This window comes from Alosa pseudoharengus, unplaced genomic scaffold (assembly GCF_046254945.1).
Source record: "Alosa pseudoharengus isolate Yale_2024_CS ecotype anadromous, Long Island Sound unplaced genomic scaffold, YU_APseudo_1.1 YU_APseudo_1.1_scf_22, whole genome shotgun sequence".
Lineage (NCBI taxonomy): Eukaryota > Metazoa > Chordata > Actinopteri > Clupeiformes > Clupeidae > Alosa > Alosa pseudoharengus.
The window spans coordinates 21,445,239-21,462,355 of record NW_027468680.1 but is presented as its reverse complement, the minus strand read 5'-3'; the positions used below and the strand labels follow the sequence as shown (position 1 = coordinate 21,462,355).

At 39.7% G+C, this 17,117-nt stretch overlaps 2 protein-coding genes across 2 annotated transcripts in view; both read right to left on the bottom strand.

Moving 5' to 3' along the window:
- LOC143139178 (kelch-like protein 29) overlaps window positions 1-13,219 on the bottom strand; it is a 72,909-nt gene extending 59,690 nt beyond the window's left edge. The window contains exons 1-2 of the mRNA XM_076299783.1: window positions 12,978-13,219; window positions 8,879-8,947 (exon numbers count right to left, since the gene is read on the bottom strand). The gene's annotated coding sequence lies outside the window, so the exon portion shown is untranslated. The remainder of the gene's footprint in view (window positions 1-8,878; window positions 8,948-12,977) is intronic.
- A 2,697-nt stretch (window positions 13,220-15,916) lies between these two features.
- On the bottom strand, window positions 15,917-17,035 carry LOC143139177 (tribbles homolog 2-like). Its single transcript, XM_076299782.1, has 3 exons — window positions 16,949-17,035; window positions 16,500-16,792; window positions 15,917-16,364 (listed from the first exon to the last, which is right to left on the bottom strand). The coding sequence occupies exons 1-3, from the start codon at window positions 17,033-17,035 to the stop codon at window positions 15,917-15,919; spliced, it is 828 nt and encodes a 275-aa protein (XP_076155897.1).
- Window positions 17,036-17,117: the final 82 nt, after the last annotated feature.

Below are 17,117 nucleotides of genomic sequence, written 5' to 3'. Positions count from 1 at the left end.
CAAGCAACAAGCAACACCTTCATGCTGTAACAATACAGCACACCATGACAACATGTTTCCTTAACCAAATGTGTCCGAGAACTACAGTAGGCCTACCTGTTTTCTTTGGGAAATGAATACCTGAGAGACGTTACACTGAATTTGATCTCTCACAGAAAACAGTTTGAAGAAAACACTGAGAGATGCAACGAAAGAGAGACGACAGAGTTAGTCTACCAGACCTAAACAGAGACAGACATTCAAACCTGCCTTCAATATGGAGGGGCTCCCAAAACGCCTTAAATTTTTCATGAAGAAATCATGTCGCTTTGCGGTTGGTTACCCATCTTGAGTCGTCTCGGGGTCAGACAGAGTGCAGTGCACGGCAAGGTTATTAGCCCAGTTCACCGGCAGGGCACAACACTCTCACGGCTTTAACCCTTTCATCTACCACCGCCCATCGAGAGGACACAGACCTGAGCTAGGTGTCGCAACCAGTGCAACACAAAAACACAAAATATTGCGCAACAGCAGTGTATTACGTCTCAACAAAAAAACGCTGAATTCTCTAACAAAAATGTCCTTATGAACCTGCTGTGAAATTTAGGCTTGAATACAAAATTCCAAAAAGTTAAACCGCTGTAATGGTAAAACATAGAACGTACGACTTGAATGCCTCCAACAATTTGGGAGAAATTATCCATATTCATTGTGAAGTCTGCTCCAGTTTTCATGCCTGAGTGGTTTTAAAGCCCTGTTTTTTTACAGTAGGAAATGGGTCTTAATGCTTGACTTGTGAAAACATATGGGTTGATAATGAGTTAACAAATTCCATCGCCCATACAAAGCTCTGACATTGCAACTGCAGAAGTGTGAAATCCTGACACACCACTGGACTCATAAAACTGTGAGAAAACTTCCATTATTTCTCAAGCCTGTTTCAGCAGTCTAATTCTTAGTTTGCCAATTCTCACTTACCAGAGCCAGTATTATGGGAAAAACATATTTTCACAGCTTTAACCCATTCCATTTTTTAAAAATCCACATGCAATGCTTCAGCTATTAGGCAAACTATGAGTGCATTTATTGTGAGACTCTGAGATATCATTGCATGTTAAACAGTCAGCTCTCTGTTGTGGTAGTGCATTCAATCAAAATGAAATTACCTCGCCAGCTATAAACTGTCTGTACACAAAGCTAAGCTCACGTTTACTCTTTTTTTTGAATGGTCTGGTGGGTAAATATTACGCCCAGTCGCCCAGCTCTGATTGATTTTCATTCACAATTGGCCAATTTTACGCAACGGTGAAGCCAGACACACAACAGTCCCACTCTGCTAACAGTCTATTAGTGTGCTCGTCATCCTGTCCTATTAAAAAGCAGAAAGTAAACAAATTGCAGAGAGATATACGTCTGCCATCAGGAAGATAGGGGCGCATATTAGCAAGCTGGATTCTCTCTCTGGTGAAATAAAATACAGTGTACACACCAGAGCAGGGGTGCGTTTGAAAGTAATCAAAAAGCCCGTGTACTATTGATCTGGACACAAAGACATATTGGAGATATTTCTGTGAAAGGCCACAAGGCCATAGACACATTATTTGGGTTAAATTGACTGACCAGTCCAGGTAATAGTCATTATGACCCTGATACAACAGTAGAGATAACTGCAGCTGCTGTCAACAGCAAGGCAATGCATTGGTCATTGTTTGATTTACACAGTAAATACCTTTCCTCAACTGAAAAGAAATCTAAAAATTCTTTCTTTATTTCCAACCTTCAGATCAGTGAATTATAGAAAGTAAATGATGATGCCCAAGCTTCACTCAGACAGCAATTCGAGTGAAACAGCAACATCTACAGCACTTTTCAGTAGTTTGCCAATCAGGGTAATAATTAACACGTTTGGAAGCTTGTTTGGTTTGGCTTTCGCCTGGGATGCCTATAGTGTTGATCCCATGAGTGATGTCTGCTGACACCCACTAAGGATAAGTGGAATGTGAATTCCAATCTACTAGTGAAATGGAAGAGAAAGGGGAGTAGGAGTGACAGCTGTCAATCATGCCCATGGGCTCCTCCATTGTTTAGAACATCATAACATAATACATTCTCTTTCCTGTATTTTACTGACAAAAACACTCAACAAAAATTATACATAACTTTCATGGAAGTTTGCTTTTAGTGATTTTTCCTTGATCAGCCAGTAGCTTAGCCTGTACAGTAGCCACCATGTCGGAAAATCAAAGAATTCTTTATGATGTAAATTATTTATTACAAATTTACATTTACATGATGCTGACGAGACCATCCCATTCTCTGTTGTACATCACTTATCAGTTGTTTGAAAATGTAAGTACAGTTTTATAAATGAACCTCAATAGATATACGATTTCTCTCTACATTATAAAACTGCAACAGCAACCAGTGGTGCCAAGAGCACATAGCTTCTTTAAGTCTTTGCACAATGGCAAAAGTAGGGTTTCAAAATAAGCTGCACTTATCCGACAACTTCAGCCAGTTTGTGAGCTTCTTAATTAGAGTGTCCTTTTACTTCACTCCTAGAACCATCACTAAATGAATGTTCCTTCTGAAAGCGGTTTTTGTGAAGGGCTTTTGTGTTGTCTTGTTTTTTTATGATTTTTCCAAGATGAGAATCAATAAAAAGTCATCAACAAAAACTATGTAAAGTGTGTGAAAGCATGTCAAAGCTCAAGAAACTAGAAAATATGACTGCCGCTCAGTCCTGCACATTCTCTCCGCAAAAATAAATCACGCTTGTCAATTTGTCTCCATCTCCTACTCCAGCCCCTACTCCAGCCCCTACTCCAGCCCCTACTCTTGGAACTTTTGTGTATGTAAATGACTGTGTGCATAGTGTGTGTTTGTTTTTGTGTATATGTGTGCTTCTTTGTATGTATGTGTATGTGAGAGAGTGTGTGTGTGTGTGTGTGTGTGTGTGTGTGTGTGTGTGTGTGTGTGAAAAGTTGTGTCTAAAAGTAAGGACCAATTGGCCAAAATGAGGACACCCCCCAATTTCTTATTATAGGCCTTTTTCTATTGGGTGGACAGGGGGTTGCTAACGGCATTAAACAGCGGGATACTTTGTGTGATTGGAAAGGAAAATTCCATAATGTAAGTCTATACTCGCATAGAGGACAGAGGGCTTGAAATCCGGACGAATGATCATTGTGGCTAACTACCTTAGCTGCTGGCAGTATGGTGAGAAAATGTATGGAAGTCGAAAGACAAAGTATCAATTGACTTATGTGTGGCGGCCCACCACAATATCAACACTGACCACCACACAATGATTTTCCAGGCTGTACTAAATTGTGCTTTAATCTGGTACATCATAACCACGCTACGCTAATTTGTTAAAAACTGTTGAATTCAAGTTAATTCTGCAAACCTACCCCCACAGATAGAATTCAGTTCTGTGGGAAACACTGGTTAAAGTGCTGTTGTTAAGTTCCTCGGGATAACCGCGTTTATGTTTCACAAATATACTAACAATCAAATAATAAAAAAAAAACAATGCTAACATTATTTTACTGTTGGCTTATACCGCAAATAGCTAATATAGGCCGATAATATCGGCATACCGATTTATCAGTCGGGCTCTAAAGATATCATCATAGGAAGTCATTCTCTAAACCAAACATTTGCCACATTTGCCATTGCCACTTTTTGACAACCCTTCTTCTCCAGGAATGATTATGGCTGGACCAAAGCAACTTTAGTATTCACCCCGTCCTTCTCGCTGTCCTCCACTGTTCACTACAACTTAACCTCACAATTTGCCGTGGTGATTACTTGTCAAATATCAGTGACATGGATAGCCAAAGCTCTCAAGACGCCTGAATAATTAAGGAAAAGTCCTTGCTATCGTTTTATGAATTTGCTCTCGCAGGTTTGTCATCAAACATAGTCCTGCAAACATAATCATTTTTTACCCCAGTCCACTCAACATCCTCATCACTACATAAAATGAATAATTGATAGCCCGAAGGCAGTGGCGTCTGCAGATGGAGGGGACTCCATCTACTGATACCTTTCTCTTAGTGCTGAGGCAGAGAGAAGAATTATGTGTGGCACCTTTCGCTCAATCTCATCTGGAATTAAGTTAGAAACAGCTGACTTCACAAAGGGTTGTCTGCTCGAGCGCTGAGCGTGACCCACTTTTAGAAGGAGATTCAATAACATTAGCAAAGCAATTAACCTTTCCCCACAAGCTCCTTGCTTGGAGAGCAGACCCAATCCCCTGCTCTGAAATTCCAAATTCGCAAGAATGTGAAGAGCACAAAATAATGGGGCAACCGTTGTCAATTGAATTGCACACTGGGATTGACAATAATGGCAATAATGCCAACCAAGAGAATAAAGACCATTGAAAACAATATTGGAGGCATATAGAAGAAATTGCAACGATGCAATTCAGCACCAGGAGGTTAGGTTCACAGGTGGTGCTACTGCAAACAGCTTTTTTCATACAGTGGGACATTAACAATGTACAGCCATGAGACATTCTAAACAAATCTAATAACTTGCAATGGTGTAGCTTAGTAGCAGAAAACTGCAAAGGTCAGTTGTTCTTTTATGAAGTTATGGATGGGTTTTAAAAGAAATTTCTGTATTATTACTGGGGTAGAACCGCTACCAACGCCACCATTTAAACGAGTTGTCCGCAGACGCGCACTCTAATCATGAAACATCACAGTCACATCTGGTCTCAGGAGACTCGCAACCTCCTGAAAGCCTTAAAAAAACAGACATATTTAAAAGTGTCAGACGTAAAATGCAGTTTCCCTCGAGAAGTGAAATCAGTTTGCTTAACTTTTTTTTTTTTTTTACTCCTCAGCAAATAAAGTTTAGGAAGCTTGAATCTCATTTAAGAACTTATTTAAGTGTCACACCAGCTTAGACCACAGCCCTGCAGTGCAACGATGCATTCTACAGCTAGGAGCACATCTGAGAACCGTCACCCCATCCGCTCAAAGCTTTCGCATGAGCAAGGCATCTCAGCACATGGCAGCTCAATACCAGGACTTACTGCACAAGACACAAGATAGAAGTCATCGGTTTCACACAACTGCACATGTTTGTGTGCATGTTGCTACGTTCATTCGTGGTTGTGTTCTTTTGAGAAAGTGAAGGATATTCTTACAGGAGAAGAGTTCAAATAAGTAAAGGTGACCTTAAGAGACCCATAACAAAGTGTGTAATTTGTTGTTGATATGAGTGTGTAATTTGTCTGGCTGATATCCTTGAAACAGTGCTCATCAGAGAGATGGTGCACACCATGCCAAAGCACTGCACTGCACTGCTGCCCTGTAATGCCTCATGACCACCAAACTTTATTTTTGTGGATTGTGAAAATAGTCATTTGGAACCCAGCCGAGGAGCAGCTAGTTGGCCGTGGAAAAGCATGCAGAGACTCAATTCCGTAAGTAATTTAGGCATGAGTAAGGCCACTACAAATTATACTCTGGGACTATTTAGTAGTCACAGTGTTGGATAACTTATAGACAACAATAATATGAAGTGCATCAAATCGGAAGTGATGAGAAATTATTAAAAATGTCACAAATTAAACTACAACTGAGGAAATGTTTTGTGGGATTCTTAATTTATGATGCATGACAAGCTTCACAAACTATCTTTTCTTATTGGGTTATAACTTAATTAGTTATTTGAGGATGCATTACAGAGTTTAAATCTACAACCAAAGCTATCTTGAACTTGTCTTGAAAAGACCAAGAACCAAGACGTTTCCACTGAAACACATTCAAGTTTCCGACCCAAAAAATCAACTTAGTGAACAGTCTTTTTGTTTTGTTGCAAATTAGTCCATTGGTGATTTCACTCTAATTCCTACATTTCCTACAATATCCTACACACTTTGGTGGGCAGTTCAGTATTTTAATTCCTTTGTTTGATCGTAACAAAACTGAGGGACAATGTGCCAAGACAAATGCCCACTGAAAATAAGCATTCATCAACATGTGATGCAAGCTGACACTGAAGGACTCTCAAGTTCTTTGTAATTTCCAAAGCACTTGAGCGTTGAATCAATTTTGACAGCAGGTTATCTCTGAGGAAAAGTCCAAAAATAACTAGATTTAAATCTCTCAGATTGTCAATAAGGTGCATTTGACAGGGTGACATGACAATCTGTGTGTTTGTGTGTGTGTGTGTGTGAGAGAGAGAGAGAGAGAGAGAGAGAGAGAGATTGAGAGTGTGTGTGTGTATGTATATGCACTCATATGTCTATGCACTCTGCTTCTAGTCTGCTTCATTGATGCAGAAGAATGTCATAGTTGTCAAACTGTTCTCCCTTTTTCCACTGACATATTCCAGGTATCCGACATTCACATCATAACATCTGCATTATGGAGGCCTGATTAGTAACAGATGGACATTGACATATCTGTTAAATCTCCCTGGAAATATAAATACCTTAAACTCTTTTTAACTCTAAACAATATTACTGATTTCAGTCCCTTCTTCTGATCTTCCGATCTGAATTGTCAGCACTGGAGGGACTGATCTGAATAAAATGCCTCAAGCCATAGCCAGAAATATTCAGTTTTTCAGATGAAATTGTCTCAAGTGTTTGGATTCTGTTTCACTGTTGACATATCGAGACCTTTCTGTTTCTCTAAAGGCTGAATATACTCTACCTGGTTAGATCAGACAATAAAAATAGATTATTCTGACAGCCTGTATTTCATAGCAGCAAGCTTCAGTTAAAGCAAATACAATCAAGCACCTCATATAATCACTGAAGTTAACATTGGAAAAAAGTGCCACTTGAATGTTTTAACATTCCACACATTCAGTATTCACTCACTGACTTCTTCAGAAATGTTCAGTGTTTTTTTTCAAGAAATTACTCCGAGCTTTGCTATAATTCAGGGTCATGGAAGGCCGGTCACCTAAGATGCAGATGCACATGGCTGCCTCTGAACGGTAAAGTCTTTGAAATGGCTTTGAATGGTCTTCGTTGACTTCCCGATACCACGGTTTAGATCTTGAAGCGCTAAAGGCCAAAAAAAAAAGTGTCCTGCTGGAAAATTACTCTTCTCTTTGAAGACTTGATTTTGTTTTCTATAAGCTAGAGAAGCTTGTTGCTCCAGAGAGCTGTAATTTGGTCTCACTCTCTCCTGTCCATTCTGCTGGAGAACGCTGGGTCAGGTCAGTGCAGTCTGACTCTGTAATGTCTGTCTGTTGTGGGCTTCTGAGGTCTCACACGCTCTGATCACTTTTCATTGCAGATAGTGGAAGGTGAAACTATAGTGCTGTGTGCCCACAGGTGAGACCGATTCAATCTGGCAGTTGATCAAGGTGTTTGTCTTGTTTTGCAAGTTCACTGAAAAAGCTTTTCACTTGCTTGGCCTGATCAATTTTAAATATATTCTGAAAAATTCTGCTAATCTGCAACAATCTTGTGCAACAGTAATAAAAAAACTCAACTGGTAAATTTAATTTAATTTATGCCAACATTCTAATATGGAAGACACACATGACTTTTTAATATTTGTTGTAGAATTTGCTGTATTTCGAAGCCCATCTTTGAAAGCAACATCTGCGTGCATATCTTTTTCAACTCCTGAACATTTGGAAATGAGGTTTTTGACAGTAATGGATTATGTCTCCCCAGTCTTGCAATCTTAATGCAGACCAGCAAAGCAGAATGTCAATGATATTGTTTATTCCTAAGTGCTCCGTCACAAACACTGAAGCCTGTCACTGTGTTTTACCCAATAAATTCCATTAGCCTCAGGGGGTCAGCTCTAGTCCGTCTCTTGCACCCGGCTCAATCATTTACCAACAACAAAAAAAAAAATAGCTTGAAAATAGCTTGGCACGAAAAAAGCATTTCACACATCCCTCTCCATAATAGCCACCTGACTACAAACAAAGACGTTATTTCATGCTCTTTCCTTCCCTTTCATATAAATGGTTCTGGCCCTTGGACAAGAAATACCCTTGGCAAAAATATCCAAAATATCTATTTTCAATCACATATATGTCAAACAACACAAGTGTGCCATTGCAAGGACCAACAACATCAATTTCTGATTCAAGATCTCCCGCTCCATTTGCATGTTAGCCACAGTGGAGGACGTGAAATAACATCCCAAAGAAATCTGGAAACACAGATATTTCCTTAAACACACACCACTTTTCACTTTGGGCTCAATGCTCCCTGTAATCTGTGTCCATACATCGTGACACACGGTAATTAAGTTGTCTCAAACCGAGGCAAAGAGGTTGCGACCCCCTTGGGAGCATCAGCACAGCAGGGGTCACAGCATGATAGCACGCCCCGTAATACTTAGCTCAAACACCTCCCGCGTAACACACTCACAGTCCGCTGGTTTGGGCACTGGCTTTGGCACACTGACTACCAGCACAGCAATCCATTACAACGCTTGCTCAGATTGTGAGCAATAGGGAAGAGGTCTTTTGACGGTGGGCTAGCGAGCTGAGCCTGTGGAGCAGCAACACTTCTGCTTATGCCATTAGCCCCACCAGGCAGACAGGCACTTCCTGAACCGCTTTACACATTAAACATCATCAGTGTTTTGTTTCACAAAGGAGTCCTCACTACAGTGGCACCATCCAATAGCTGGTATCATCAGCATTAACAACAGATTGGGTCTGTGTTTGTCATAACAGAGTGGAAGACAAATGGAGCTAACAACAGAGGCCTGTACTGCTGAGGGTAATATACTCAAATTAATTAATGTCTTACCTTTCATTTTCATTACCTAAAGTTTCACCATTACAGTGTAGCCAATATTTTGAGTTTAATGAACAACTTAAAAAATAAATCAATTCATCTTGTCTGAGGGTGATAACACTTCACTTCTAATTAGTCATCTGAGATACTCACCAAATGAAGCCTCTGATGGAATCACATTACCATAAAAGGTTATTCTTCTTTCCCCCAAATCCACCTTTCCTGTGGAAATAGAAAAAAAAAATCTAAATTCAAAACAGGGAAATTATTAATACTTCCTCACTTAATTAATTATATAATGTATTATACATTTTTTTAACAACTAATATGACTAATATACAGAACAGAACTTAAATGCAAATGACAAATCCTTAAAAACTGCAAATAAAACTGTTGCGTCTAATTAAAACAGCTATGTATGAAATCAAAACCAACACAGCATTCTGAATTAATCTGGACTAAAAATTATTAGAAACAGAGATATATAATGACATGCTTCAGAGGGTCTGCTACATTAATATTTTTTCCTCTTTAGTCTGATGCAGCCACTCCGTTTCTTTTCTATGCTATTTTCCTAACATTAACATTTTCAGAGCAAAAATGTGACCATTCAAAATTCACTCAACAGCAGAACTGTTACAAGGTTGCATTCAGACTAGCTTTCACCAAACCGTATTGCTGAATGAAATTTCAAGCCTATCATCAAGGTTATGTTTGAGTGACCAAGCTAATTCTATACCTAATGCTTTTCTTTCCATGTTTGTGCTAAGGCGACAAGCTGCACGAACGGTAGATCCATCAGATGTAGCTGGATCGGCATCTACGACTTAGGGAGGACTAATGACTGTGCCATTCTATTCTGCAGTGAGAAGGTTAGCCTAATTAAGGCCCTCCTCACAACACTTTGGGAAAAGTATCTAATTATTTAAGTTTTAAAAGGCTTTTTGGAAGTCATTCTGATAGAGAGAAGTCATCATTTTGACTATCAGATACTGAAGCCATGAAAGCATAGATAAGATAAAAAAATATTCTATTCATCTTTGAATTGTTTAAAAAAACAAGTTTCTAATAACATATTGATCTGCTTTAAAGTATTTGAAGCAGTGTTACCATCTGGCATATGCTGGCAATGATAACATGTTTTCTTTATCATTCCTTTGTGTCAAGGCCAGGGCCTCATGGCTACCTGAACAATTATTTAAGAGAACACAATTAGCCACATAAACCATAGCCTATTGTTGCAGTCGGAATACCATACCAACCAAAAAGATCTCAAAAGTGAAAACTGCATGGCATTGCATCTGAAACCAGAAGAGAGGGTTGAAAGACTCATTCAGTATTTGTCCAACTAAAATGTAACTGCATCCTGTCATCACAGACATCACAGGTGATATTCCAGTGCCTACTGAGCCACTTCAACTCCAGACACACGATAAGTTGCAAACTATGTTCTTAAATCCTTTACTCAGGTGTACTTTAATTAATTTATTCTCTCTACCAATGCAAATGTGTTGCTAATTGTTAAAGGTTTCCACAGGCCACTGAACCTGAAGGAACACTATACTATGATGAATGACAGAATTCCATTTTACAATGAGCTGACTTTAGGACAAAAGATTATCCTACCCTTTTGCTACCCTTTTGAATTGCTGGGTGGTTGAAGTGGTTGGTTTTATACTGTGATCATTTTAAATATGTGTACTTAGCTTCTATTATTATCTTTTGTGTCAACATATTTTCTGTTGAGGTTTAACTACAAGGACATGAGTAAAAAATATTTCTGTGGAAATTGACATTTCCATATCGACAGACATATTAAGCTGAAAAAATATATCCAGTAGACCAATATAATTTTTATCTAAATCTGGTGCAGCAGTCATTATCTTCTCAGCAATCCTCTAGCACAGGTACAGCAGATACAGTTATCCCTCCAAAGGCAAGTCCTAAGCAGTACTTGAAAGAGGTCCATTTAAAAAGCAGTTGGATGTATGGCTTGTGTAAAGAAGCCCAGCTTGGTGCATGTGGCACCACACTGGAAGACTGATGAAGTGACATGGTCAAATCACACAGTCCTGTGTGTGTGTGTGTGTGTGTGTGTGTGTGTGTGTGTGTGTGTGTGTGTGTGATGGGGCAGAACAGTGGTAAGTCTATTGTGCTGTCTAGTTTCCATTTAAAACCCAACTATATGTTCAGATTTTAACATTGTGAAATTTATTCCTGTGGTCAACCTGAATTCATCCCACTAGTTTTGTAAATAATGTTTATGCTATTGAACAACAGCAACCGTGCTGACACAACAGTGTTTCAACGACAAGTATATACACTTTGAAATATATAACAGACAAATGTACCATTTTCTTCAGCAAGGCAGACACCTGGTCATATCAATACATTTAATGGACATTGGATATGAATTCAATTATTGTATTAATTATCTATAAATGTAACTGATTTAATGTAAAATGAAATCCCAATAAACAAATACATGGCCCTATCATTTCCCTTCTCATTGCTTGAGTCAATGGTCTAATCTTTTTCATGGTTAGATTGAAGACGTATTATTGTAAGAAGTGTGACCAGAAGGCGATCAGACAAATGATTTATGAGGGCCAAAAACACCACACTGTCATCACACTGTCGCCACACAGTGATAATATTTTGATGAAATACTTTCTGCCGTAAGATGTGTTCTCACATCTCACAGCTCTCTGCTGTTAAAAAACAAACTCCAGAAAGCCTTTCTTACTCATACATTGTCCCTGATTGTCTAACATCATCACATGAGTAAAAAACTATATGTCCAGATGAAAATTTAAGTGACATCACAATTTTATTATCTTTCCAGAAATCTCATAAAATCAATAAACCCTTAAAAGTCATATTTACACAGGCCTATAATATTTTGTAATCAAAATTAAAAACATAATTTTTCAAACTTTCTAGTAGACAACTGTTCTGTTTTGATGTGCTTTCTCAACCATCAGTATAGATAAATGGTTTTGTTTAGAAGGAATCATCTAAGGAATTGTGATCACCTCCCTACAGATATGCACTGTTCTAATCTTAGTATTTGTGGCCCTGTCCTTCTCTCTGACCACAGTTAACATAAATGTCCCCTTTCAAGGATGGCCATAACCTTGCCAGGTGTAAAATGCAGCTCTCATAAATGACCATAAATGAAAGCCTAATCACATTTTACACAGAATCGCTATAGGTCCCTTGCCCTGCAGTTGTGGCCGGTGAATCATGAACCAATCAAGGTGCAACTCCTCCAAAATCATACTGTTCAGAGCTCTCGACAGAGCTGCACTATCACTATGCAAGATCCTTTGTTCTATCTACACAAGCAAGCAAACTGTGCTAACTTCTGACTTCTCAAGAGCTGACACCTACTGTAACTACTGCAAATTTCAATACAATCCAACTTCAAACGTGAAGGCGAAGACGTGTTAGAAGACACATTTTGGACTGAACCCACTTGGTCTGCCAGATAGGATAGGCTACACTAGTCTACACAGCATGGGGTAGGCTAATATTATGACTGTTATATTACTGGCCTACCCTAATATCCATTAACCGGACTGGCAATCAAGACTACAGTAGATCATGTCGAGTTGTTTAGTTGAAAATTAAATGTCACAGCAATGTTTGACAGTCGTGACACCGGTAGCGATGAGGATCATTATCAACTGGAGAAGTTGATAACATAGCGATAAAACATCTAACAACATGAACAAGAACCGCCAAATAAAACTGCATTAATGACGATTATTTAAAAAGCGACCATCCTCAGGCTTACACAACTAATTCTAAGATAATATCAAAAAAGAGGCTACAAAATGTAGCCTACCCAAACAGACAGTGGTGTCAATAGAAAGTCGTGGCAAACACAATCTCGAAACACCTGCTGATGGACAGTGTGTGATCCCTGCACTTGCATGGGTTTTCAACCCACCAGCCATTTATTCATAATACTTCCAGAAGTAGACCGCTCTGTGTTAGTTGGACACGATGGCTCCCTTTGCCAGGACCTTTCTCCTGAAAAGGTTTAAGCCTAGGCGCTTGCGCGCACACAGAGAACACGCACACACAGAATAAAGCTTTTAAAGAGGGGATAATGTAACTTACGTTAGCGCAGTAGAAACACCTGGTCCATCATGACGATAATTATGTAAAACCGTCCAATACATACACAGTCTTAATCACACATAGTAACAGCTCTACTCAGTGTTATTTAATACATTTGTCTTACCTCTTAAATTACAGCTCTGGTGTCCTTGTATTTTCTGTGACGCTTTAATTGGAACGTTCCCCTTGACACATTGCACGCTTTTGTTTCATTGTCAGTCTAAACTAACGTTACGTAGCTAGCATGAGACGACAGCACGGCTTCTGTCACTTTGTACGCCCATTCAAATGCACACAACTACTTCGTTTGAGTAATGAATTGTCCACGAAGTGAATGCTGTTGGCAGATGCTACTGAGCTCTCCAATTCCCACTGTTTTCTCTGCCTCGGCGTATGGGAGCGGGCGACGGCCTGGTCACACATACACACACGTACTCACACGGCGTATAGCGGCTTCTTTCCTAGTCCGCTCCTCCCCCTTTACTGTCAATGACAGCCAGTCTCATAGCGCCCCGCAATGCCCAAACTTGGAACTCATTGAAACACCTCTCTTCACTCAGGGGGAGCCTCAGTATTCGGATGCATCTGCGTGTGCATTGTTGCTGTGCGCCTTTTTTCTGATCTGAACAGGCTACAGTGAAATGCTAAAACACTTTAGGCTATTGCATTGTTTTTATTTCATAGTTGACCTACAACAATCTCACAACAACAAAAGCTGTTATAATAATAATAATAATAATAATAATAATAATAATAATAATAACTAGAGGTACAAAATATGACCACCGCCCAGTCCAGCACATTTTTTCCACAAAAATAAATCACGCTGAAAGGCCTATATGATTCTAACTGTCTCACTAAATTGCATTATCCACACTCAATTCTCACTGGTATCTGCTAGACAACAAGTACCAAAACATGATAAGTTCATAGATTTCACATGTAAAATTCATTTTATACAACCCCACCCCTATCTTGCCTGTTCATAATTCTGAGAAATTCTTGAATTGTGTGCATGTGTGCGTGTACATGTTTATGTTTATGTGTGTGGGTGTGTGTGTGTGTGTGTGTGTGTGTGTGTGTGTGTGTGTGTGTGTGTGTGTGTGTGTGCGTGCTTGTGTGTTTGCCTGCGTATGTGTGTTTGTGCATGTGCATGCATGCGTACATATGTCTACTGTGTGAGTATGTGTCATACGTATGGTTACTGTGAATGTATGTGTGTGCGTGTGTATCTGTTTATGCACATGTGTGCACATGGAATGGGTTTACATGACCCCTGGAGGCAAACATACGGAAAAATTGGTCATCCTAGGCACTACGGTTCTCAGGATATTCACAGAAAACTGTGTCTGCCCTACCCTCCTTTCGGGGGTCCAGCACAGCGGGGGGGCTACAGATCAAAACAAAAAACGATGGTTATGCTATCCATGTGGGGTTACATGCCCACCAAGTTTCGTGTACCCCGGTCTTTCAGTGTCCCGGGAATCCTTGTTGGTGTACGGTCACTAAATGTACACATAAATTATTTTATTGTAAGGCCCCCCATGAACGAAAGTTCACAAAACCTGGCATGCATTCGGAGGGTGTCATAATGATCCTACACTTTCAATTTTGTGCAGTTTTGACCATGTCAGCACCTAATTTTTTGCTTTTTAATTTTTAACTAGGTGGCGCTATAGATGAAATAAGTGGTAATGGGATGGGTTGACATGCCCCCTTAAGACCAACATACAAAAAAAAGGTGGACCTCCTAGGCCCTACGGTTCTCGAGATATTCACAGAAAACTGTCTCCGGCCACCTACAGGCCAGTTGGTGTATAGTAACATAAATTAATTTATTGTGTGGCCCCCCATGAACGGAATTCCACGAAACTTGGCGTGCATTCAGAGGGTGTCATAATGATCCTACACTTCCAATTTCGTGCAGTTTTGACTATGTTAGGTCACAGATACCTGCGATTTCAACACCTCATTTTTACTTTTTTGTGTTTAACTAGGTGGCGCTATACATGAAATGAGTGGTTATGGAATGGGTTGACATGGCCCCTTGAGATCAACATACAAAAAAAAATGGTCTTCCTAAACCTTACGATTCTCGAGATATTCACAGAAAACTGTTCTGCCCTACCCTCCTTTCGGGGGGTGCAGTCCAGCGGGGGGGCTACAGATCAAAACGAAAAACGATGGTTCCATGCTATCCATATGGGGTTACATGCCCACCAAGTTTCGTCTACCCCGGTCTTTCAGTGTCCCGGGAATCCTTGACGGAAATTTGGACATGCGAAAAAGAAAAAAAAAAAATCTGACTAAACCTAAAAACTAATAATACCTAGGCCTACACTGTTTTGATGCCCCTACTCCATGGCCTGCAGAATTTAACATAATCTATTTTATCTTATCCATAGGCCTTTGGCCTATAAGCCTATTCCCAGCTGAAGGTTTGGCTAACAAATATAAGGCACACACATATTTTCACATTTATTTTATTTTTATTCACCTCTTTTCACCATAGCAAGACACAAAGTTCATAAAACATGAGCATTATCAACTTTGTCTCTTCATCTCCATGATGCACAGGTAACTGCCCAAGATGAGTCCTTTTGACATGTCTGGCTGATCACATGCAAAACATTCTGGACCTGATCACAAGGAGGCTTTCAGACAAAAATATATTGCACTGCAGCATAAACATACAGTCCAGTAACATCAGAAAATATTGTAGAAATTCCACTTTCACCCTAACAATCCGTGGCAACTCCAATGTAATGTCCTTTCGGTGTATTTATAGTGCCATCTACTGGTTATAGGCCTGCTATGTGTTCCCAAAAACAAAGTTGTCAACAGGTGTCACTCTTATCTTGGCATGACACTGAGCTGTTAGGCTAAATAAAATAACCGTTGGTGTGAAATATGAAGACATGGTTATGTTACTTGCTATCAAGTACAAGAGCAAGTTTTCAGCATCAGGAATATAGAGGCACAGCACAGAATTTCCGATGGCTACTGAAGCCAAACAGCTTTGGTACTGTACACTTCAATTTCCTCAGATTGATATTTCCTCAGTCAACAAAATAGGTTTGGTACCATCTGATCGCAACATTCTTTATCAGACTTGTCCCCTGCTATATTTCCAGTCCAATTATTTGAAGAAAACCAAGGATGATCCAATATTTCTCTTGCTGTCAGTCGTTCCACAGGATCTGGTCGAAGGATGTTATGGATTAGGCACTTGGCTTTGGGGGATAGTATGTCTGGAAGACTATATTTACAACGTTTGATCTTCTGAAAGAGGGAACTGTGGTCAGTGTCATTAAAAGGATAATGTCCTATCAAGATGGTGTAAAGTATGACACCTAAGCACCACACATCTGCAGCTTTCCCTGATGATGTGCTCTCTGATTCCAAAGACTCAGGGCTTATGTAAGCGGGACATCTATGCCTTCGGGGCAGAGAGTTATCTCCCTGCACCATAAGGTATGCATCCTCCAAGGTGTCAAGCTTTAAATAAGATCTGTTAAAATAAAAGAGTTCAAATAAAAAGATAGTACATTTTCAATGGACCACTGCAGGTATCCTAGGCTACACATTACTGTAGACCTACAACATTATTGCACTGAAAATGTCAGTAAAATCACACAAGGCCTACCTGTCTTCATCCTTAAAGACAAAACTTTTCAGCTTGAGGTCCTTCAGAACAACACCATAATCGTGACAATGTACAACAGCTGAAACCATTTGATGGAATAGTCTGGCAGCTTCATCCTCTCGAATTTTTTTCACGGACCTCAGACAAGAGTGTAGATCTCCATAGTTATGTTCAAAGAATACATAGACCATGGTGTCCCCATGGACAGTGTCGATAATTTCGCTCAGATTTCTGTGAGCTGGAACTTGAAAGTAGGCGGCTAATGATTCCCAATAACGAGCGAAGTAAAACACCTGCAAAAGAAGACTGCATGAGAAACAAATGTTTCCTGTAACATGAGGTAACGTTAATTTGACCAGTTTACATTATGCTTATAATAAAAGCATAGCATATGCTAGGCCTACTCCTACTGTCAACGGAGAGGCTACCAATTGTGCCTGTAACGTCACCTTGCATATCAATTTCTTCCCAGTGTCCATGTTAGCTGCTCGTAAAATATTATTTCCGAGACAATCCAATAATACATATTTCCCCATACAGGGCAACTTAGTATTCTTGAACGTTTCCACAACATACTTCGCATGTCCCATGTTAGAGCAGTAGGTAACCTATTTGAAC

Excerpts from the sequence above, each read along its gene's own strand:
- LOC143139177 (XM_076299782.1), bottom strand. The coding sequence starts at position 17,035 with ATGGGGAAATATGTATTATTGGATTGTCTCGGAAATAATATTTTACGA. Across the intron at positions 16,793-16,948 it reads GGAAGAAATTGATATGCAAG|GTGTTTTACTTCGCTCGTTA; the intron begins GTGACGTTACAG and ends CTTCTTTTGCAG. Across the intron at positions 16,365-16,499 it reads GTCTTTAAGGATGAAGACAG|ATCTTATTTAAAGCTTGACA; the intron begins GTAGGCCTTGTG and ends TTATTTTAACAG.